Below are 25,408 nucleotides of genomic sequence, written 5' to 3' on the forward strand. Positions count from 1 at the left end.
GAAGCAAACAAACAAATCTAGAGGGTGGGATGTGCTAAGGGACAATTATACTAGTTTTTATAACAAATCAACAGGATCAAACAAAAAAGGAAGGGATTTCTCTAGATTAAGAGATATTCAAAAAACGTGACAGCCAAATGCCATATGGACCCTGTTCAGATCCAGATTTAAACAAATCCACTATGAAAATGCCTTTTTTTGTTAGACAATTAAGGAAATTTGATTATGGACTTAGTATTAGATAACATCAAGGAATTATCAAATTATTATTAATTTTGTTATGTATGATGACAGGACAGTGGTTATGTGAGAAAATGTATACTTTAGAGATGCATACTGAAGTACATGGTGGGGTGGGGAGGGAATGACACTATCTGGTATTTGCTTTAGACAGTTTTTTAAAAAAGAAGAAAGTTATAGATGAATCAACTATGGCAAAATCTTTATAACTGTTGATTCTCATTGGTGAGTGTACGGGATTTCACTCTTTTTAATTAATGAAAAAAGTCAATGTCACAGGAAAAAAGAGGTGGTGGTGGTATCTGACCTAGATTTAAAGATTCCTTGGTTGGTTAGCTATTGTTATTAATATAAAGGAGACTTTCTGTATAAGCAGTATGCAGATTCTAGAACAGGCAATTCAGGAGGTTGAAGTCCTTTCTTTAAGGTGATATTGATATTTTACTTGTTTAAAAAATGATCTGAAGCAAATCTAGCAAAAATGTTAATGCACAATTTTCAGTCATGGATTCTTGGGTGTATTTTATATCGTTCTCCATAGTTTTGGGTGTGTGGTGGCTTTAAAGCATGGCCCCAAATTCTTTGACATTTTTCCTATTAATAGGTGGGGTCTATGTTCCCTCCCGTTGAACCTGAGCAGGCTCATTTGTAGCCTATAGAATGTGACGGAAGTGACACTGCATGACTTCTGAGACTAGGTCAGAAAAGGCAACTTTAGTTTCTGCACTGCTTCCTGCAACACTCACTCACGCTTAGAGCCCTGAGCAACCACATAAGAAGTCTGATTGCCTTGAGGCCATCAGGCAGTGAGGAAGCTAGTCACATGGAGAGGTCACATGTTGGCACTCTGCTTGGTACTTCCAGTCTTTGGGTCCTCCCAGCCCAGCACCAGACATGTGAGTTAATGAGACTTCAGATGATTCAAACTCTTGGCCATCCAGCCTTCAAATTTTCCCAGCTGAGGCCCCAGACATCATGGAGTAGAGACAAGTTGTCCCCATTGTGTCCTTTCTAAATTCCTGACCTGTATAATACATAAGCAAGTTGTTTTAATCTGAAAAAAAATTAACCTCCTTGATTAGATCTGGATTTAGGGGGAAAAAAAACTATGTAAGACATTTTGTAGGGACAGTTGAGAAAATCTAATCATAGAATGGGTTATTAGAAGATCTTAGGGAATTATTAACTGTTAAGTATAACAAAGTTAGTGTGGTTATGTAGGAGGACATTCTTATTCTTAGGAGATACTGAAGTATTAATGTGCAGCCACCATAACATACTATAGTATGTTATGGTGGCTGCACATTACTTTAAAGTGGCTCAGCAAAAACTATGGACAGACAGATACAGATAATGAAGCAAATACAGAAAAATATTACAACTGTAGGATCTAAATATTGAGAATATGGGTGTTTGTGGACTCTCCTACATTTATGGATGTTTGAAAATTCTCATAATAAAAAATTTTAAATAATGAATGAGATTAAGAGATTATAATAACCAAATGAAATGTGTAGTCCTTGAATAGATCCTGGTTTAAATAAGCAAATTATAAAAGCTATTTTTGGTACAATTGGGGGAAATTTGAATAAGGATTTGGTATTAAATAATATTAGGAAATAAATGTTACTTTACTTAGGTGTCAAATAATGGAACTATGGTTATGAAAGAAAAAGTCAGTTTCATAGAGATGCATACTGAACTAATATTTAGTATGTCACGATGGATGAAATCCACAAAAAAGGCAAAGTTAAGGACTTCCAAAACGTCACTTCTGAATTAAAACAATGAAAAAACTGGCAAAAATTGTCATAATAAACTTTTTCAGAACTCTGGAAATTAACCAAAGGTTTACAGCTACCTGGAGAGCATTTATTTAAGAAAAAGAGCTGAATCTCAGTAAGAGCAGTGAGCTTTGTGGCATTTTAACTTGCCCTAGACCCATCCACTTCTCCCCAGCTCAGTGGTAGCCTTGAAAAATAACAGGCCACATTGCCAGTGATGTAGGGAACAGCAAGGAGCTGGAGCTTTCTTTCAAAGCCTAGTGCTCCCTGGGGAGCATTTATCAAAAATATTTAAAGGCAAGTGCTTAATGTCACAGATGCTTAAGCTGATGGATAACAGTTGTGGCAAACAACAGACTAACCCAAAAGCTGAAAAGGAAAAGTTGAGGAATGAGATATCCACTGGGGATTAGAAAAGCTCTCACATATTTCTGGGAATCTAAAAGACCATATGCATGAATAGGGGCTGTGTGCATGATCAGGAAAGACTTGAGAAATCCCAGGCACTCACCTCTGGCTGACGCTGAGGCTCTGCAAAGCAGGAAGTGAAGGCTAAGGCACAGTTGTAAATTGCCTGCCTGAGTGCTGAAGGTATGTCCCAACATGCACATAGAGCCCCTTGTCAAGCACTGGGAGATTTACTGGTTTCAGGCATTTAAGGAAATCTCTGTCCAATCATTAGCTGACCACTAAGCTAACTGAGTAGAAACTTCTACTTTAGTGACTTTTCTGAACAAATTCTGTAAATAAACAAATAACAACAAGCAGCAACAAAACAAACCCTGGGGAGTGAAGTAGGGAGTATCTGATTTCCAGAATTGCTACATTATTTTAACTGTTCAGTTTTCAAAAAAATTAGAAGATATGCAAAGAAACAGGAAAGGGTAGCCACACACAGGAAAAAAGTAATGGATAAAAACTCTCCCTGACTACCTGAACAAAGTTGGACCTACTAGACAAGGACTTTATACCACCTATTTCAAACATGTTCAAAGAGCTAAAGGAGATCATGTCTAAAGAACTAAATGAGAGTATGAGAATGACGTGTCACCAAATAAAGAATACCAATAAACAGACAGAAACCATTAAAAGGAATCAAATAGATATTTTAGAGTTGAAAAGTAACTTCAATTTTCATTTTTGAAATGAAAATTTCACTAGAGGGTTTCAACAGCAGATTTGAGTAGGCAGAAGGAAGACTTAGTGACCTTCAAGAAAGGTCAATTGAGATTATCCAGTCTAACGAACAGAAAGAAAAAAGAATGAGGAAAATGAGCAGAGCCAAAGGGACCTGTGGGATGGATCAAATTTGCCAACATATGCATATGGGAGGCCCAAAAGGAGAGAGAAAAAGGGGTGGAAAGACTATTTGAAGAAATAATGGCTGAAACTTTTCCAGATTTGACTAAAAAATTAATCTACATATGCAAGAAGTTCAACAAACTATATGTCAGATAAACTCAGAGATTACATATCATAACCAAAACCAAAGACAAAGAGAGGATCTTGAAGTCAGCAAAACAGAAGTGACTCATAACATAAAAGATTGAGTTTACTGATAATCAGAAACCATGGAGGATAAAAAGCAGTAGGATGACATATTCAAAGTGTTGAAAGAAAATCACTGTCAACCAAGAATTCTACATCCAGCAGAACTATCATTCAAAAAAGGAGAAATCAGGATATCCCTAAATAAACAAAAACAGGACTTCCCTGGTGGTCCACTGGTTAAGACTCCACGCTTCCACGGCAGGGGGGGGCGGGTTCGATCCCTGGTCGGGGAAGCTCTGCATACCGCTCAGTGTGGCCAAAAATTTGTTTAAAATAATAATAAATGATCATTCTTTAAAAAAAAAAAGTATAAAAAAACCCAGAGAAGGGCAGACAGTAGAAGCAAGAAGAACTACAATCCTGCAGCCTGTGGAACAAAAACCACATTCACAGAAAGATAGACAAGATGAAAAGGCAGAGGGCTATATACCAGATGAAGGAACAAGATAAAACCCCAGAAAAACAACCAAATGAAGTAGAGATAGGCAACCTTCCAGAAAAAGAATTCAGAATAATGATAGTGAAGATGATCCAGGACCTCGGAAAAAGAATGGAGGCAAAGATTGAGAAGATGCAAGAAATGCTTAACAAAGACCTAGAAGAATTAAAGAAACAACAGAGATGAACAATACAATAACTGAAATGAAAACTACACTAGAAGGAATCAATAGCAGAATAACTGAGGCAGAAGAACGGATAAATGACCTGGAAGACAGAATTGTGGAATTAACTGCTGCGGAACAGAATAAAGAAAAAAGAATGAAAAGAAATGAAGACAGCCTAAGAGACCTCTGGGAAAACATTAAACGCAATAATATGCGCATTATAGGGGTCCCAGAAGGAGAAAAGAGAGAGAAAGGACCAGAGAAAATATTTGAAGAGATTAGAGTCGAAAACTTCCCTAACATGGGAAAGGAAATAGCCACCCAAGTCCAAGCGGTGCAGCGAGTCCCATACAGGATAAACCCAAGGAGAAACACACCAAGACACATAGTAATCAAATTGGCAAAAATCAAAGACAAAGAAAAATTATTAAAAGCAGCAAGGGAAAAATGACAAATAACATACAAGGGGACTCCCATCAGGTTAACAGCTGATTTCTCAGCAGAAACTCTACAAGCCAGAAGGGAGTGGCATGATATACTCAAAGTGATGAAAGGGAAGAACCTACAACCAAGATTACCCTACCTGGCAAGGATCTAATTCAGATTCGATGGAGAAATCAAAAGCTTTACAGACAAGCAAAAGCTAAGAGAATTCAGCACCACCAAACCAGCTCTACAACAAATGCTAAAGGAACTTCTCTAAGTGGGAAACACAAGAGAAGAAAAAGACCTACAAAAATAAACCCAAAACAATTAAGAAAATGGTCATAGGAACATACATATCGATAATTACCTTAAACATGAATGGATTAAATGCTCCAACCAAAAGACACAGGCTTGCTGAATGGATAAAAAACAAGACCCATATATATGCTGTCTACAAGAGACCCACTTCAGACCTAGGGACACATTCAGACTGAAAGTGGGGGGATGGAAAAAGATATTCCATGCAAATGGAAATCAAAACAAAGCTGGAGTAGCAATACTCTTATCAGATAAAACAGACTTTAAAATAAAGAATGTTAGAAGAGACAAGGAAGGACACGACATAATGATCAGGGGATCAATCCAAGAAGAAGATATAACAATTATAAATATATATGCACCCAACATAGGAGCACCTAAGTACATAACGCAACTGCTAACAGCTCTAAAAGAGGAAATCGACAGTAACACAATAATAGTGGGAGAGTTTAACACCTCACTTACGCCAATGGACAGATCATCCAAAATGAAAATAAGTAAGGAAACAGAAGCTTTAAATGACACAATAGACCAGATAGATTTAATTGATATTTATAGGACATTCCATCCAAAAACAGCAGATTACACTTTCTTCCCAAATCAAGCATCAGTAAATTTAAGAAAACTGAAATCATATCAAGCATCTTTTCTGACCACAACGCTATGAGATTAGAAATCAATTACAGGAAAAAAAAAACGTAAAAAACACAAACACATGGAGGCTAAACAATATGTTACTAAATAACCAAGAGATCACTGGAGAAATCAAAGAGGAAATAAAAAAATACCTAGAGACAAATGACAATGAAAACACGACGATCCAAATCCTATGGCATGCAGCAAAAGCAGTTCTAAGAGGGAAGTTTATAGCTATACAAGCCTACCTCAAGAAACAAGAAAAATCTCAAATAAACAATCTAGCCTTACACCTGAAGGAACCAGAGAAAGAAGAAACAAAACCCAAAGTTAGCAGAAGGAAAGAAATCAAAAAGATCAGAGCAGAAAAAAATGAAACAGAAACAAAGAAAACAACAGCAAAGATCAATAAAAGTAAAAGCTGGTTCTTTGAGAAGATAAACAAAATTGATAAACCATTAGCCAGACTCATCAAGAAAAAGAGGGAGAGGACTCAAATCAATAAAATTAGAAATGAAAAAGGAGAAGTTACAACAAACACCGGAGAAATACAAAGCATCCTAAGAGGCTACTACAAGCAACTCTATGCCGATAAAATGGACAACCTGGAAGAAATGGACAAATTCTTAGAAAGGTATAACCTTCCAAGACTGAACCAGGAAGAAATAGAAAATATGAACAGACCAGTCACAAGTAATGAAATTGAAACTGTGATTAAAAATCTTCCAACAAAGAATAGTCCAAGACCAGATGGCTTCACAGGTGAATTGTATCAAACATTTAGAAGAGAGCTAAAACCTATCCTTCTCAAACTCTTACAAAAAATTGCGGAGGGAGGAACACTCCCAAACTCATTCTATGAGGCCACCATCACCCTGATACCAAAAACAGACAAAGATGTCACAAAGAAAGAAAACTACAGGCCAATATCACTGATGAACATAGATGCAAAAATCCTCAACAAAATACTAGCAAACAGAATCCAACAGCACATTAAAAGGATCATACACCATGATCAAGTGGGGTTTATCCCAGGAATGCAAGAATTCTTCAATATACGCAAATCAATCAATGTGATACACCATATTAACAAATTGAAGGAGAAAAACCATATGATCATCTCAATAGATGCAGAGAAAGCTTTCGACAAAATTCAACACCCATTTATGATAAAAGCCCTGCAGAAAGTAGGCATAGAGGGAACTTTCCTCAACATAATAAAGGCCATATATGACAAACCCACAGCCAACATTGTCCTCAATGGTGAAAAACTGAAACCATTTCCACTAAGATCAGGAACAAGACAAGGTTGCCCACTCTCACCACTATTATTCAACATAGTTTTGGAAGTGTTAGCCACAGCAATCAGAGAAGACAAAGAAATAAAAGGAATCCAAATCGGAAAAGAAGAAGTAAAGCTGTCACTATTTGCAGATGACATGATACTATACATAGAGAATCCTAAAGATGCCACCAGAACACTATTAGAGCTAATCAATGAATTTGGTAAAGTAGCAGGATACAAAATTAATGCACAGAAATCTCTTGCATTTCTATACACTAATGACGAAAAATCTGAAATTGAAATTAAGAAAACACTCCCGTTTACCATTGCAACAAAAAGAATAAAATATCTAGGAATAAACCTACTTAAGGAGACAAAAGACCTGTATGCAGAAAATTATAAGACACTGATGAAAGAAATTAAAGATGATACAAATAGATGGAGAGATATACCATGTTCCTGGATTGGAAGAATCAACATTGTGAAAATGACTCTACTACCCAAAGCAATCCCTATTAAACTACCACTGGCATTTTTCACAGAACTAGAGCAAAAAATTTCACAATTTGTATGGAGACACAAAAGACCCCGAATAGCCAAAGCAATCTTGAGAACGAAAAATGGAGCTGGGGGAATCAGGCTCCCTGACTTCAGACTATATTACAAAGCTTCAGTAATCAAGACAGTTTGGTACTGGCACAAAAACAGAAATATAGATCAATGGAACAGGATAGAAAGCCCAGAGATAAACCCACACACATACAGTCACCTTATCTTTGATAAAGGAGGGAAGCATATACAGTGGAGAAAAGACAGCCTCTTCAATAAGTGGTGCTGGGAAAATTGGACAGGTACATGTAAAAGTATGAAATTAGAACACTCCCTGACACCATGCACAAAAATAAACTCAAAATGGATTAAAGACCTAAGTGTAAGGGCAGACACTATCAAACTCTTAGAGGAAAACATAGGCAGAACACTCTATGACATACATCACAGCAAGATTCTGTTTGACCCAGCTCCCAGAGAAATGGAAATAAGAACACAAATAAACAAATGGGACCTAATGAAACTTAAAAGCTTTTGCACAGCAAAGGAAACCATAAACAAGACCAAAAGACAACCATCAGAATGGGAGAAAATATTTGCAAATGAAGCAACTGACAAAGGATTAATCTCCAAGAATTACAAGCAGCTCATGCAGCTCAATAACAAAAAAACGAACAACCCAATCCAAAAATGGGCAGAAGACCTAAATAGACATTTCTCCAAAGAAGATATACAGATGGCCTACAGACACATGAAAGAATGCTCAACATCATTAATCGTTAGAGAAATGAAAATCAAAACTACAATGAGATATCTCACACCAGTCAGAATGGCCATCATCAAAAAATCTAGAAACAATAAATGCTGGAGAGGGTGTGGAGGAAAGGGAACACTCTTGCACTGTTGGTGGGAATGTAAATTGATACAGCCACTATGGAGAACAGTATGGAGGTTCCTGAAAAAACTACAAATAGAACTACCATACGACCCAGCAATCCCACTACTGGGCATATACCCTGAGAAAACCATAGGTCAAAAAGAGTCATGTACCAAAATGTTCATTGCAGCTCTATTTACAATAGCCAGGACATGGAAGCAACCTAAATGTCCATCAACAGATGAATGGATAAAGAAGATGTGGCACATATATACAATGGAATATTACTCAGCCATAAAAAGAAATGAAATGGAGGTATTTGTAATGAGGTGGATGGAGTTAGAGTCTGTCATACAGAGTGAAGTAAGTCAGAAAGAGAAAAACAAATACAGTATGCCAACACATATATACGGAATCAAAGGAAAAAAAAAAAAGGCCATGAAGAACCTAGTGGCAAGACGGGAATAAAGACACAGACCTACTAGAGAATGGACTTGAGGATATGGGGAGGGGGTGGGGTGAGATGTGACAGGGTAAGAGAGTGTCATGGACATATATACACTACCAAATGTAAAATAGATAGCTAGTGGGAAGCAGCCGCATAGCACAGGGAGATCAGCTCGGTGCTTTGTGACCACCTAGAGGGGTGGGATGGGGAGGGTGGGAGGGAGGGGGATGCAAGAGGGAAGAGATATGGGAACATATTGTATATGTATAACTGATTCACTTTGTTATAAAGCAGAAGCTAACACACCATTGTAAGGCAATTATACTTCAATAAAGATGTTTAAAAAGAAAGAAAAAAAGGATCATATACCATGATCAAGTGGGATTTATCCCAGGGATGCAAGGATTCTTCAATATATGCAAATCAATCAATGTGATACACCATATTAACAAATTGAAGAATAAAAACCATATGAACATCTCAATAGATGCACAAAAAGCTTTTGACAAAATTCAACACCCATATATGATAAAAACTCTCCAGAAAATGGGCATAGAGGGAACCTACCTCAACGTAATAAAGGCCATATACGACAAACCCACAGCAAAATCATTCTCAATGGTGAAAAACTGAAAGCATTTCCTCTAAGATCAGGAAGAAGACACGGATGTCCACTCTCACCACTATTATTCAACATAGTTTTGGAAGTCCTAGCCACAGCAATCAGAGAAGAAAAAGAAATAAAAGGAATACAAATTGGAAAAGAAGAAGTAGAAGTGTCACTGTTTGAAGATGATATGATACTATACATAGAGAATCCTAAAGATGCCACCAGAACACTATTAGAGCTAATCAATGAATTTGGTAAAGTTGCAGGATACAAAATTAATGCACAGAAATCTCTTGCATTCGTATACACTAATGATGAAAAATCTGAAAGAGAAATTATGGAAACACTCCCATTTACCACTGCAACAAAACGAATAAAATACCTACGAATAAACCTACCTAGGGAGACAAAAGTCCTGTATGCAGAAAACTATAAGCCACTGAGGAAAGAAATTAAAGATGATACTAACAGATGGAGAGATATACCATGTTCTTGGATTGGAAGAATCAATATTGTGAAAATGACTATATTACCCAAAGCAACCTACAGATTCAATGCAATCCCTATCAAATCAGTGAGGTATCACCTCACACCAGTTAGAATGGGCATCATCAGGAAATCTACAAACAGTAAATGCTGGAGAGGGTGTGGAGAAAAGGGAACCCTCTTTCACTGTTGGTGGGAATGTAAAGTGATACAGCCACTATGGAGAACAGTATGGAGGTTCCTTAAAATACTAAAAATAGAATTACCATGTGATCTAGCAATCCCACTACTGGGCATATACCCAGAGAAATCCATAATTCAAAAAGACACATGCACCCCAATGTTCATTGCAGCACTACTTACAATAGCCAGGTCATGGAAGCAACCTAAATGCCCATCGACAGACGAATGGGTAAAGAAGATGTGGTACATATATACAATGGAATATTACTCAGCCATAAAAAGGAACGAAATTGGGTCATTTGTTGAGACGTGGATGGATCTAGAGACTGTCATACAGAGTGAAGTAAGTCAGAAAGAGAAAAACAAATATCGTATATTAACGCATATATGTGGAACCTAGAAAAATGGCACAGATGAACCAGTTTGCAGGGCCGAAATTGAGACACAGATGTAGAGAACAAACATATGGACACCAAGTCGGGAAAGCGGCGGCGGGGGGTGGGGGTAGTGGTGTGATGAATTGGGCAATTGGGATTGTCATGTATACAGTGATGTGTATAAAATTGATGACTAATAAGAACCTGCTGTATAAAAAAAAAATAAAATACAATTCAAAAATAAAAAAAAATATGACAGAGACACTAAGTAAGCAAATGCTGTTGGCAAAATGGCGCCAATAGATTAGCTCCTTGCAGGGTTGCCACGAAAAACAAACAAACAAACAAAGAACCCAGAGAGTTCATTGCTAGTAGGCCTGCCCTATAAGAAATACTAAAGGCAGCTCTTCAGGTTAAAATGAAAGGACACTATACAATAAAGTCAAATCCACATGAATAAAAAGCACTAGTAAAGGTAACTATATAGGTAAATATAAAAGGAAGTATAAACATATTTTTGTTGTACGTCATTTTTTTCTCCTAATTAAAAAGACAGCTGCATAAAGCAATAATTATAACTCTATGCTTGTGGGCACACAATTTATAAAGATGTAATTTGTGACAGTAATAACATAAAGGTTAAAAGGAACGGAAATATGTAGGAACAAAGACTTTATATACTATTGACGTTAAGTTGATATTAATCTGAATTCAAATGGTATAAATTAAGATATTAATGTTAACCCCTAGAACAATCACTAAGAAAGTAGCTCAAATACATATGGAAAAGAAGAAAATTAAAATGGGACACTAGAAAATAGCTTTTAAACACAAAAGAAGGCAGTAATGGAAGAACTGAGAAACAAAAAAGAAATGAGACATAGAGAAAACAGAAAAACGGACAATATAAACCCTACTTTGTCAGTTATTACACTGAGTACAAATGAATTAAATTCTCCAGTTAAAAGGCAGAGATTGGCGGAATGGATAAAAAATCATAATCTTACTACATGCTGTCTCTAAGACACTTCAGATTCAAGACTATACCAATATCAGATAAAACAGACTTAATTGTCTAAGACAAAAATTGTTATTAGAAACAAAGGACATTTTATAATGATAAAAGGGTCAGTCTATCAAGAAGATATGAGAACTATAAACATATATTCACCTAACAACAGAGGCCCAAAATACATGAAGCAAAAACTGACTGAATTGAAGGGAGAAACAGATAATTCAACAACTAGTTGGAGATTTCTATACCCTACTTTCTCTAATGGATAGGACAATTAGATAGAAGATCAGCAAGGAAACAGAAATGTCATGATGTCTGAAATTTCCCTTAAGATGCCTTGAAAAAAAAAAAAGGATGAAGCAAATATAGTAAAAATGTTAGTTATTAAATCTGGGTGATAAGTATATGGGTGTTCATGATACCAACCTCTCTAATTTTGCGTATATTTGAAATTTTTCATAACAAGGATTTTTTAAACATAAAGGAAAATATTTGACTATTCTTGTACTTGTAACCATGTTAATTTGATTATTATTATAGCAATATAGTGTATTTAAATCTTACAAGGCTAATTTGTTTTCAGCATACTTGCTTACTCTTTTAAATTAATTTTAGAATGAGTTCCCCACAAAATTCCATTAGGATTCTGATTTAGGATAGTGTTAAGCATATACATTAATTAAATGACCCTTTACGAAAATCAGTCTTCGTAGTCAGGCACATGCTATACCTCTATTTATTCAGGCCATCTTTTATGTTCCTCAGTAATGTTTTGAAGTTTTCTTCACGTAGGTTTCACACATATCTTCTTAAGATTATTCTTGGGTATTTTATATAATTGTTGTTATTGTCAATAAGATCTTTTTTCCCCCTCAGTGTATTATGGTTATTACTGATATATGGCAATTCTTGATTCTTAGACATGTGGCTTGTATCCAGTGATTACCCAATTTATTGAATTCTCATATTAGTTTTAACAGTTTTTCAGTTGATTCCCTTACATTTTCTAATTAAACGATCATATCATTTCTTTCACTTGTCAAATACTTATTAAACATCTCCCATGTGTCAGGCACTCTGCAAGTTGCTACAGATACAATGATGGACAAAAATAATCAGAATTCCCACCCTTAGGGCGCCTCATATCATGATAATTTGGTCTCTTAATTTCTATTACAGTTCTTATTTCTGCTTCATTCCTAACTATGCTATCTAGAACTTCTAGAGCAATGCTAAATAACAGCAGTGATGATGGGTATATTTATTTGTCTTAGTCCTGATTTTAATGGGAAAATCTTTAGTAAATGCCTCAATCTTTTTTGGGTTAAGAATCTACTTTGAAAATGTGATAAAAGTTATTAGCTTTCTTTTTAGAGAAATATACATGCATATATGCATACATTTATGTTAAAAAAACAGCAGTGTTTTAATTATCTGCTCTCTGAATAGGGAAACAATGGATAAGATCACCTTTTGATATAGAAATATCCATATTTTTTACGTAGAATGAGGAAAAAATATCATAAATAAATTATATATATATTTGACTATTTCTTACTATATATAAAAAGGGCATATGAAAATCTTGAAGACCTACATGAATAAATGGGCAAAAGTCAGACATAAAATTTACAAAAGAAGAAATTCTAATGCTAATACAAACATATAGGAAATGTCTAATCAAAGAAATGCAAATTAAATCAGCGAGATGCTGTTGTTTGCTTGTGAATTACCAAAGATCAAAAAATACCATGATACAGACTGCTTGTTTTCAACCCAGTATCGTTCTCCCTTTCTTGCTTACTAATAAAAACATAATTTTGTGGAACAACAATGTACCTAACTAAAAACTACACTTCCTGGCCTTTCTAGCCGATAATCTTAGCCATGTGACACAATTTCAGCCAAAGAGATATTTTTTTAAAAGTAGAACTTGAAGCAGCCATCTTGCGACCCTGAGGGGATAAGCACTCACTAAGGATGCCTGAGAGGTTCCTATTACTCATAGGCAAAGACTATTCTTAACTATATGCTCAATGCCTGTGAGGATTCATAAACAAGTACTCTCGCACATGGCTGGTGGTAGCGTAAACTAGTAAAACCTTTCTGGAAAACAATTTGGCAATACATATCAAGAGCTTTTAAAACATTCACATTAACAAATTGTAGTGGCAAGAGTGTAGGGAAATAAGCACTCTCATACATTGTTTGTGGGAGTGTAAACAATCTCCAACATGTAATTGTTAAGTGAGAAAAGTAAAGCACATAACATATATAATGTATGTCTCCAATTGAGTTAAGAGGGGGAAAGAAAATATATACATGCATTTACTTGTATATGAATAAACTACGTCTAAAAGGATACACATAAAACTGGTAATAGTGGTTGACTCCAGGTGGGGAATTGGAAGGCTGTGGAACAGGGGTGGGAGGGAGACTTTTCACTGGATATCCTTATATACCTTGGCCCTTCGAGAGTTTCATGGGAATCTATAGATTTGTAGAGATACAAACACTTACATACAAAAATGTTCACTCCAAATGTTATCACTAATTGTAAACACTTGGCAATCGGCTAAATGCCCTACATTAAAGAGGTTAGGTAAATTAGGTATATCCATGGGATAGAATATTTTGTGGCCATTAAAATATTATTTATAAATAACAGCACAGGGACATGCTTATGATATAATATTAATTTAAAAGGCCAGATATATTTACTGGTTTTCAACTTTTACAGTCAACCTCTAGTCAACATAGAGTATTAATTACAAGTCAATGGTAACAACCTTGACAATATAAACAAAAAAGTACAGCTTACAGAAGGTTGGAGGAAGAAAGAAAGAACAGCAGCACTAATGTCCATATCTTAGAAAGTGGGTAATCAAGAGAGACTGACAAAAGCCGATGGGAGGAGAAACAGAGGTTAAGTTAATAAATCAAGGGGGGAAAGGGCGGGGGGGGTGGGATGAATTGGGAGACTGGGATTGATATATATACACTACTGATTCTATGTATAAAATAGATAAATAATGAAAACCTACTGTATAGCACAGGGAACTCTACTCAATGCTCTGTGGTGACCTAAATGGGAAGGAAATCCAAAAAAGAGGGGATATATGTATATATGTATAGCTGATTCACTTTGCTGTACACAATATTGTAAACACAATATTGTAAAGCAACTATACTCCAATTTAAAAAATTAAAAAAAAGTTAATAAATCAAGAAATGGTGGTATCAACCCTATTATCTTGAGTTTTGGAGGCAACTACCAGAAAAATGAAAATGACAAGGTTGCCTCTCAGGCAAGGGACTGGAAGTAGGGAAAGCAGAGGCAGAAGACCATTGCATTTCATCCTAAACCTCTCTGTACTATTTGGTTTGCTACCAGATATACACATTATTTTGATTAAGAGGCAAAAAAAATTTTTAAGTAGGATATATGACTGTGATATCAACCATAAAAAGAAAAATGCATAGGAAAAAAGACTAGAAGGAAATATATCAAAACGTTAACAGTGGTTGCTTCTGGGTGGCAGAATCATGGGTGATTTCTTCTTTACACTTTCCTCTATTTTCTCTATTTTCCAAATTTCCTATTATGCTAAAAAGCCAGAAAGTATAGGAGAAAATAAAATCAGAAAATAGGCCTGAAGAAAGAAAAAAGAAACATTTGCTGATTGACTCACTAAGAGAACACTTCCCAGGACTGCCCTGCCACCCCATTCCTCCAACCCCAAGCAAATACCAGAAAGGTCAAATAAGGCTGGGTGGGGATAGCACGCCCTTTATTTCCTGGGGAACCACAGGGGTACTGCGATGCCAGCACCCTCTGTGGCAGACTCTTCAGTAATGGCTCTCAATTTGCTCACATGTCCTTGTGTGCATAGGAAAACTTTGCAGTTCCCACTCCCAAGAGATAGAATCTATTTCTCTACTTTTGGAATCAAGGCTTGGCCATGTAACTTGCTTTGGCAATGGGACAATAGAAAACATGACACAGCAGAGGCTTGAAAAGTGCTTGCATAGTGGGCTTGTCCTCTCTTGCTGCTGGACACCCTTCTGCTACCTTGTGAAAAAGCTTAGGCTGGCCTTCAGGTGGGTGAAAGACCACATGGAGAGAGGCCCCAGACACCCCAAATTAGGTCCTGGACACCTGAAGGAGATCTTTTTAGACCAACCAGCCCCAGGCAATCTGGTCCAGACCAGAACAATAGTTCAGTCAACCTACAGAATCATGAGAAATGATCAACTGTTGTTCTAAGACACTAAGTTTTGGATAGTTTGATAAGCAGCAAAAGCTAACTGACATACCCTCCAATGAAAAAACCACCCAGCCAGGGAGACGAATAAAATTCTTTTATTACCCTCTAAATTCCATATTCAACTCAAAACTCATTCTTTCTTCCTTCCTCAGAGATGGCCTCTCAGCCAGTACAGGTAACAATCTAAGGAGTCTTGGGCCTTGTAGAGCTCAAAAGTTAGCAGAATTTCCCTCCTTTGACAACAATATTATTACCAAAGGGCTGGGATGATGGTAGCAGAATGTTCTCTCAGGAGCCTTAGACTGCTTGCTGAAATCTGCTCAAGGTCTTCCTCTTTTCGTCTCAAGCCATGTAATATCAAAAGCAACATGCTCCATTACCTCTGAGTTTGCTGACCTGAGTGCACGAACTCTGTGTCTTATTGATCATTTTTGCTCCAGCACCTAACGTGGTACTTGGCATACAGCAGGCACTCATCAAATGTTTGCTGAATAAACAAATGAGTGTCTTCCTATATTAAATGTCCCACCTAGCCAGTCTATTTTTCCCCCCAACCACCCCCACAGAGTTTAAGGACAGAATATTGGATCACCTTTAGGACTCCATGGAGCATCATCTGAATTCTTCTTTTTCTTGGGTCGAGATTTCAAAGCAGGGTCATCATCGTCAGACTCCAGGGAAGGGTAAACTGCAGTGAGAGGGAAAAGCAGGGTAAAATGAGATCTCATCCAGAAGGGTGATGACAGAATGATACCTACGTGAGCTCCTCCCACCCCCCTACAAGTGGACCCTTTATTTAATCCATACTCAACTGTAGGAATTCTTGAATATGCCACATACTTTTCATGTCTTTCTACTTTTGTACCCTTGCTGCAAATGTCCTTCTCCCAGCATCACCTAACTCTGATTTCACTCACCCAACATCCATTTAGTGAGTAACTTCATGAGTTAATGACCGTACAAAATTCAGCTTTAGATTCACATCCTAAAGAAGCCTTCCCTCTTCTCTTAATCTCGTTCAGATGCGTCCTCAACTCTCCACAGTATTCTGTGCATACCTCTATTGGAGTTGTTATATAGTGTTTAAGAGATGATTAGTAAATGTCACCCCAATTTACTGTGAGGGCAAGGATATGTATTATTTGATTTTAAACTAAGGGAGCTGAACATAATGCAGAGTGGGTGCTCAGTAAGTGTTTGCTGAATTAATGGAAAAAGAAATTGTTCACACATTCACACAAAGGGAACAAAAAGACCACTTAGGCTGAACTGGGAACAAGATTATTATAACTGAATGATGCGAATGACAAAACACACATATATAAGTATCTCAACCTATATAAATACATAGAAACATCCAGTTTTATCATACACATGCAACACCTATACAGTTTAATAGGAAAATGGTCTAGAAAGGTCCTACTGATGAGGTCAAACACTGCTGCTGCTAAACCTAAACGAGAAGCAAAGTGAGAGTGAAAATTTCCTCCTAATGACTACTCCCATTCCTCCTACCGATCAGCTTCAAACTTCTCTAGAATTCTACTTCATCAGAGGAATCCAGTCTCCCACTTCCTTCCAGAAGGGTCTCTCTGTAGGAAAATGAGCCCATTTTTCAGGCCTTCCTCCTTGAGCAAAGAAGTAAAACCTCTTTGACTCATTAAAAAGTTTTTTTTGAATTTATTAATTGTCCCTAGAAAGAAATGACTACTGGTAACAGAGTTGTTTGAGAAAGGTTCCATCCCTACTAGACTAATGGCTGTCAATGTTATTTTGTTGGGTTTGAAAGGTTTTTCCACCTAAAGGAAAGAAGTGTAGTATGGTAGAAAGACCTTGAGCCTCAGGATTAGACAATTACTTTGAAATCCTGGACTGACCCACTAGCTTAGTAGCCTAGGAGAACTCCTGTAAGTCTCACTACCTTCACCCATAAAATTGAAATAATAGATGAACCTGTCTTGCAAAGTTCTGAGGATTGAGAGAGAACAGGTATAAAGTAACATACAAAAGGAATTCCATTCTAAGGTTCATGTCTTATTCAAGATGGAATAAGATGTAGATAATAATTAATTTTAGACATTTAAAGAAAATACAAGTTAAAATACGCATATTAAAAATATAAGGGTAGGAGGAGTGATGCCTCCTCCAAAAATGATGGAGTTGGGAGCTCCAAGGATCTGTCCCTCCACTGAAGCAACCATTAAGCTGTCAAAAACTACAATAATCAACTTTTTGGGGACTCTGGAATCCAATCAAAAACTTATAACAACAAAGGGGATGCTTAACAAAGAAAAAGCCTGCTTAATTAAGGCATTTAAGGAAAATTCTGTCAGGAAATCTCAGCTGACTGCTGAGGCAATGGAACGGATGCTTCAGTGACCACACACAACAAGGAACACAGTATTTGCAAAAAATCATTTGGAAAGTCATTAAATAAATAGATAACTGTAGCTCACAATAAGCAACAACAGCAATCTCTAGGGAAGAAGGAAGATATGACTTCCAGAGTTATCACATTATAATATTCAAAAGGTCTAGGTTTCAACAAAAACATTATAAGGCATGCAAAGAAACAGGAAATTATGTCCCATTTACAGGAAAAATATTGATAAAAATTGTCCATGAGGAAGCTCAGATATTGGGCTTACTATACAAAGACTCTAAATCAACTGTCTTAAATATGATCAAAAATAACCATGTCTCTGGAAGCAACCTAAATGTCCATCAACAGAGGAACAGATGAAGAAGATGTGGTACATATATACAATGGAATATTACTCAGCCATAAAAAGGAACGAAATTGGGTAATTTGTAGAGACATGGATAGACCTAGAGAGTGTCATACAGAGTGAAGTAAGTCAGAAAGAGAAAAACAAATACGGTATATTAACACATATATGTGGAATCTAGAAAAATGGTATCGATGATCCTATTTGCAAAGCAGAAATAGAGACACAGACATAGAGAACAAATGTATGGATACCAATGGGGAAAGAGGGGGTGTGGGAGGAATTGGGAGATCGGGATTGACACATATACACTATTGATACTATGTATAAAATAGATAACTAATGAAAACATACTGTATAGCACAGGGAACTCTACTTAATGCACTGTGGTGACCTGAATGGGAAGGAAGTCCAAAAGGGAGGGGATATATGTATATATGTATGGCTGATTCATTTTGCTGTACAGTAGAAACTAACACAACATTGTAAAGCAACTATACTCCAATAAAAATTAATTTAAAAAAAACTGTCCTGGGGGCTTCCCTGGTGGCGCAGTGGTTGGGAATCGGCCTGCCAGTGCAGGGGACACGGGTTCGAGCCCTGGTCTGGGAGGATCCCACATGCCGCGGAGTGACTAGGCCCGTGAACCACAACTACTGAGCCTGCGCGTCTGGAGCTTGTGCTCCGCAACAAGAGAGGCTGCCACAATGAGAGGCCTGTGCACCCCGATGAAGAGTGGCCCCCGCTCGCCACAACTGGAGAGAGCCCTCGCACAGAAACGAAGACCCAACACAGCCAAAAATAAATAAATAAATAAAAATTTTTTAAAAACCAAAAAAACTGTCCTTTGAAAAGATCAATTAAATTGATAAGATGCCAGCAAGAATGACAAAGAAAAAGACACAAATTACTAACATCAAGAATAAAAATAAAAAGAATAAAAAAATAAAATAACATCAGATAAAAAAATGTCACTAAAGACTTCACAGACATTAGAAGGATAATAGGGGAATACTACAAACAACTCTATGCTCATAAATTCTACAACTTAGCTAAAACGGACCAATTCCTTGAATACCATGAACTATCAAAACTCACCCAAGACGAAATAGAAAACCTGAATAATCCTATATCTACTAAAGAAAATAAATCCATAGTTAAAGCCTGAGAAAGAAATCCCTAGGCCCAGGTGGTTTCACTCAAAAATTCTACTAAACATTTATAAAACCCCACTAATTGTACATAATCTCTTCTAGAAAACAGAAGAGAAGGGAACATTTCCCAACTCATTCTTTGAGGCCAGCACTGATTGCCCTGATACCAAAACTAAAGACAGTACAAGAAAAGAAAATTATAGACCAATATCCCTCATGAACACAGACACAAAAATCCTCAGTGAAATACTAGTAAACCAAATCCAGTAATATATATAAAGAATAATACACCATGAGCAATTAAGGTCTATCCTGTGATTTCAATTCTGGTTTGATATTTGAAAATCAGTCAATGTAACCTACCATATTAACAGACTAAAGGGAAAAAACCACATGATTATATCCACTGGTGGAATAAAAACATTGGGAAAATTCAATACCCATTCATTAAAAAAAAAAAAAAACCTCTCAGCAAAATAGGAATAGAGGTGAACTTCCTTAACTTGATAACCTATACAGATAATATCACAATAATGAAAAGACTAAATGCCTTCCCCCTTAGATTGGAAACAAGGCAAGGGTGTTAGAGTTCACTGTCACCACATTGTGCTTGAAATCCTAGCCAGAACAAAAAGGCAAGAAGGAAAAAAGACATACAGATTGGAAAGAAAGGAATAACACTGTACCTACTTGCACATGACATGATCATGATCATCTAGACAAAAAAAATACCAAGAATATACAAAACATTCCTAGAATTAATAAGTGAGTTTACCAAGGTTGCAGGATACAAGGTCAACACACAAAAATCAATCATATTTATATATACTAGCAATAAACAGTTGGAAACCGAAGGTTAAGAAAGGTACCATTTACAGTATCTCCAAAAAATACGCAACTCAGGGATAAATCCAACAAAAAACATGTGTAGGACCTGTATGCTGAAAACTATGAGACACTGATGAAAGAAATTTTTAAAAGAGTAAATATGGAGGAACATACCACGTACACAGATTAGAAGATTCAATATACCTAAGGTGACAGTTCTCTTGTAGTTCTTGTGTAAAACAGTTTGGTGGTCCCTCAAAGAGTTAAACACAGAATTATCATATGACCCAGCAATTCTACTCTTAGGTATATGCCCAAGAGGAATGAAAACATGTGTCCACACAGAAACATGCACAAAAATGTCTACAGCAGCATTACTCATAACAGCCAAAAGGTGGAAATAACCCAAATGCCTATCAGCAGATGAATGGATAAACAAACTGTGGTATAACCATACAATGGAATACTAACTCAACCATAAAAAGGAACAAAATACTGATACATCCTATAACTTGGATGAACCTTAAAAACATGGTAAGTGAAAGAAGCCAGACACAAAAGGTCACATACTATATGATTACTTTATATGACATATCCCAAATAGGCAAATACATATGGACAAAAAGCAGATTAGTGGTTACCAGGGGATGAGGGGTGGGGGGAACATGGGGAACAATTACTTAATGGATCCCGGGTATTTTTCTGGGGCCATGAAAATATCTTGGAAACAGAGGTGGTGGTTGCACCACACTGTGAATGCGCTAAATGCCACTGAATTGTACACTTTAAAATGTTTAATTATATGTAATGTGACTTGCACCTTGATAAAAAATAAAGATCACAATTCTCTCTGAATTGATCTATATATTTAACACAATTCTAACCAAAATCCTAGCAGAAATTGTTGTGGATTCAGATAAACTGCTTCAAAAATTTATATTGAAAGGCAAAATTGAAGAAATCATATTACTTGATTTTAAGAATTAATAAAGCTTCAGTAATCAAGATAGTAAGGTACTGACAAAGAGATTGACACGCAGATCAATGGAAAAGAACAATTCAGAAACAGAACCACACAAACATGGTCATTTGATTTTTGACAAAGGTACAAATGCGAGTCAATAGAAAAATAAAATAAAAAATAGTCTTTTCAAGAAATGGTGTTAGAACAATTGGACATCCATATGCCAAAAAAAAAAAGGTGAACCTCAACCTAAACACCATACCTTATGTAAAAATTTAGTCAAAATGGAACATGGATAGAAATGTAAAACCTAAAACCATAAAGTTTTTAGGTGAAAAAAAAAAGGAGAAAATTGTGCCCTGAGTTTACAGAAAGAGTTGTTAAATAAGACACTAAAAGCATAAGCCATGAAAGATAAAATTGATAAACTGGACTTTCTAGAAAGTGAAAGCGTTTACTTTAAGAAAGAAAGCCTTAAGAGAATGAAATACAAGCCACAGACTGGGAGAAAATATTTGCAAATCACTTATCTGACAAGAGACTTGAATCCAGACTATATAAAGAACTTTCAAAGCTCAACAGTTAAGAAACAACCTAATTTTTAAGAAGGCAGCAGTTGTTCAGAGTGTCTGTCTAGACATTTCAAAAAAGAGTATATGACTGGCAAATAAATACACGAAAAGATGTTCAACATCATTAGCCATTAGATGAGCCACTAAATGAGATATTGCTACACACTTATTAGGATGACTAAAATAAGTATACTGACAATACCAAGTGCTGATGAGTATGCAGAGCAATTAGAACTCTCACACATTGCTGGTGGGAATGTAAAATGGCACAATCACTGGAAAACAGTTTGGCAGTTTCCAGTAAAGTTAAAGCATCCACTGCCCACATTGTTCAGGAATCCCATTCCTAGGTATGTATCCTAGGGAAATAAAAACTCATGTTCACACAAAAGCCTGCATACAAATATTCACAGCAGCTCAATTCATAATCGCCCAAAGCTGTAAACAATCCAATGTCCTTCAATGGGTGAATGGATAAAGAAACTGTGGTAGAGGGACTTCCCTGGCAGTCCAGCGGTTAGGACTCTGTGCTTCCACTGCAGGGGGCACGGGTTCAATCCCTGGTCAGGGAACTAAGATCCCACATGCCACACGGCAAGCCAAAAAAACCCAAAAAAACAAAACAAAACTGTGGTAGATCCATACAATGGAAAACTATTCTTCAACAAAAAAGAACAAGCTATTGATACGCAACAACATGGATAGAATCTTAAGGGCATTATGCTAAGTAAGAGATACCAGTCTCAAAGTATTACATACTGTATAATTCCATTTATATGACATCCTGGCAAAGGCAAAATCACAGTGATGGGGAACGGTGGTTGCCAGGAGTTAGGGGTAGAGGGAGGGCATGACTACTAAGGGATAACATAAGGGACTCTGGAGGGGTTCTGTGTCCTACTCATTGTGGTGGTGGTGGTGGTGGTTACAAGAATCTAAGCGTGTGTATACCAACAAAGCCAATTTTACTTAATGTTAATTTAAAAAATAAAATTAAAAAAACCCTTTATCAAAAGGGAAAACAGACTGAAAATAAATGAACAGAGCTTTCAACTCAAGATGTTGTACAAAGAACATTAAGAAAAAGGAATAAAATAAAACCAGAAATTAACAGTAAACAAACACCAAACACTGGAGATAATTAGTAAATCATCAAATAAACTAGACAAACTATGTTAAACACCACAACCAAATACAGCTAATTTCAAGAAGGAAATATCAATTCAAAATCAGTAATTCTACTAATGTAAATCACCATTAGCAAATTAACAGAAAAACTATGTGCTTATATTAAAAGATGCCAAAAAATCATTTGATAAAACCCAATTCCACTCTGGATTTTAAAACAAACAAAAACCTCTCAAACTCCCCTGAACTTCATGAGAGTAGTCTAACAGAGACCTACAGAGCCCTACATACTGAGTGGACAAACACTAGCAGCATTACCTTTAAAGTCAGAAACAACACAAGGATGCCCCCTATCACCATTACTACTCAACACTGTAATAAAACTAGGAAAATCTAGAGGTATGAATACCAGAAAGAAAGGGGCTGTTATGGGCTAATTGTGCCCCCCCCCCCCGAAATTCGTATGTTGAATTCCTAATCCCCGGTACTTCAGAATATGACTGTATTTGGAGATAAGGCTTTGAAAGAGGTAATTAAGTTAAAATGAGACCACTAGGGTAGGCCCTAAGCCAATCTGACTGGTGCCTTTTTAAGAAGAGATTAGGATATAGAGAGTGACACCAGGGGCCCATGTGCACAGGGGATGACGATGTGACAAGGTAGCAAGAGGGAGGTCATCTGCAAGCCAAGGAGAGGCCTCAGGAGAAAGCAAACCTGCTAATACTTTGATCTTGGACGTCTAGCCTCTAGAACTGTGAAAAAAATAATTTCTGTTGTTTAAGCCATCCAGTCTGTGGTATTTTGTTATGACAGCCTTAGCAAACTAAGATAGGGGACACAGATCACCTACCTCAAGAGCCCAAGACAATTAGCTGAAAAACTAACAGAACTAATAAGAGTATATAAGGCAATCCAACACAGGATCAATATAGAAAAATCAACTATTTTCCTGCATACTAGCAACAGCCAATTGGAAAATATAATAGATAAAAAGATGCCATTTTCAATAGGAACCAAACTATAAAATAGAATACCTAGTAATAAACTGAAGAAGAGATATACAAGAAAGCCTGAATAAACAGACAGACCATGTTTGAAGATAGAAGGACAAGATGGCCTGTTCTGTGGCTGCTCAAAGGTAAATGGCAGAATGATAGCAATGTCATCCAGAAGTTGCACTGGTTCAAAAGCAATTTTCCCTGGCATGTTGTTTTTAACCAATCAGTGGTGAGTTTTCTCACATTTCAGAGAAAACCTTAGCTATATATGAAGACCTACACACAAAAGCTAAAAATCCTGCAATAGTGCCTCCCGTCAGAGGAAGGGTAAATGGTGGCTTTGTTTTCTACAAAATTAAGTTCTGTTGGGAGAGGAGGATGGTGGAGAGTGCAGCTGAAGACGTTGTGAAGACACTTTCCCCTGTGTTTAAAAACAACAAAGGACTTCCCTGGTGGTGCAGTGGTTAAGAATCCGCCTGCCAATGCAGAGGACACGGGTTCGAGCCCTGGTCCGGGAAGATTCCACATGCCACGGAGCAACTAAGCCCGTGTGCCACAACTACTGAGCCTGCGCTCTAGAGCCCGTGAGCCACAACTACTGCGCCTGTGTGCCACAACTACTGAAGCCCACGCGCCTAGAGCCTGTGCTCCGCAACAAGAGAAGCCACCCGCAACAATGAGAAGCCCACGCACCACAACGAAGAGTAGCCTCTGCTCACCACAACTAGAGAAAGCCCGCGCACAGCAACGAAGACCCAACACAGCCAAAAATAAATAAATAATTTAAAAAAAATAAAAACAACAACAAAAAATGACTGCTGATGACTAGGCTCTGGATCAGATTTTAATTTGATAAAGCTGCTATTTATCTTAAGCAAATGCCCTCAAGAACCTACATCTGGAAGGAGGAACCTGAGCCCAGGCAGAGTTTAGGGATACAAAGGATCCACTGACTACAATGCTGGGTGCAAATGCCGATGGGCTCTAACCAGGCAAGGATTACTATTAGGACTGTCATTATCTGGGCCAGTGTTTTGGCTTCAAAGCCACAGAGATTTTGAGGGGTATACCCCTTTCTTTTTCTTGTAAGCCCTATTATTTTTAGTGTACAAATCTTCAGGACATTTTTCAGAAATGTGTATATCCCACTGTAGCAGAAAGGGCTCTGATGAAAGATGTCAGTCTCCACAAATTAATCCATAAATTGCAAATACCATGCAATCCTAATAAAAAAATCCTAATAGGATTTTTCATGGAGTTTGACAAGTTGATTCTATAATCCATCTGGACTAGAAAAAGCTCAATAATGGCCTAGAAATTCTGGAAAAATAAGAACAAGTAGTTGGGTACCTCCTCATTAAACTGCCTTTCTAGTGT

General features: G+C 36.9%; 1 protein-coding gene across 4 annotated transcripts in view; it reads right to left on the minus strand.

Moving 5' to 3' along the window:
• PHF8 (PHD finger protein 8) overlaps window positions 1–25,408 on the minus strand; it is an 85,983-nt gene that overhangs the window by 8,492 nt on the left and 52,083 nt on the right. For all 4 annotated transcript variants that reach the window (XM_068533862.1, XM_068533861.1, XM_068533859.1 and 1 more), the window contains one exon: window positions 16,251–16,346. In XM_068533862.1, coding sequence (XP_068389963.1) covers window positions 16,251–16,346 — 96 coding nt within the window. The remainder of the gene's footprint in view (window positions 1–16,250; window positions 16,347–25,408) is intronic.

Source organism: Eschrichtius robustus, chromosome X (genome assembly GCF_028021215.1).
Source record: "Eschrichtius robustus isolate mEscRob2 chromosome X, mEscRob2.pri, whole genome shotgun sequence".
Lineage (NCBI taxonomy): Eukaryota > Metazoa > Chordata > Mammalia > Artiodactyla > Eschrichtiidae > Eschrichtius > Eschrichtius robustus.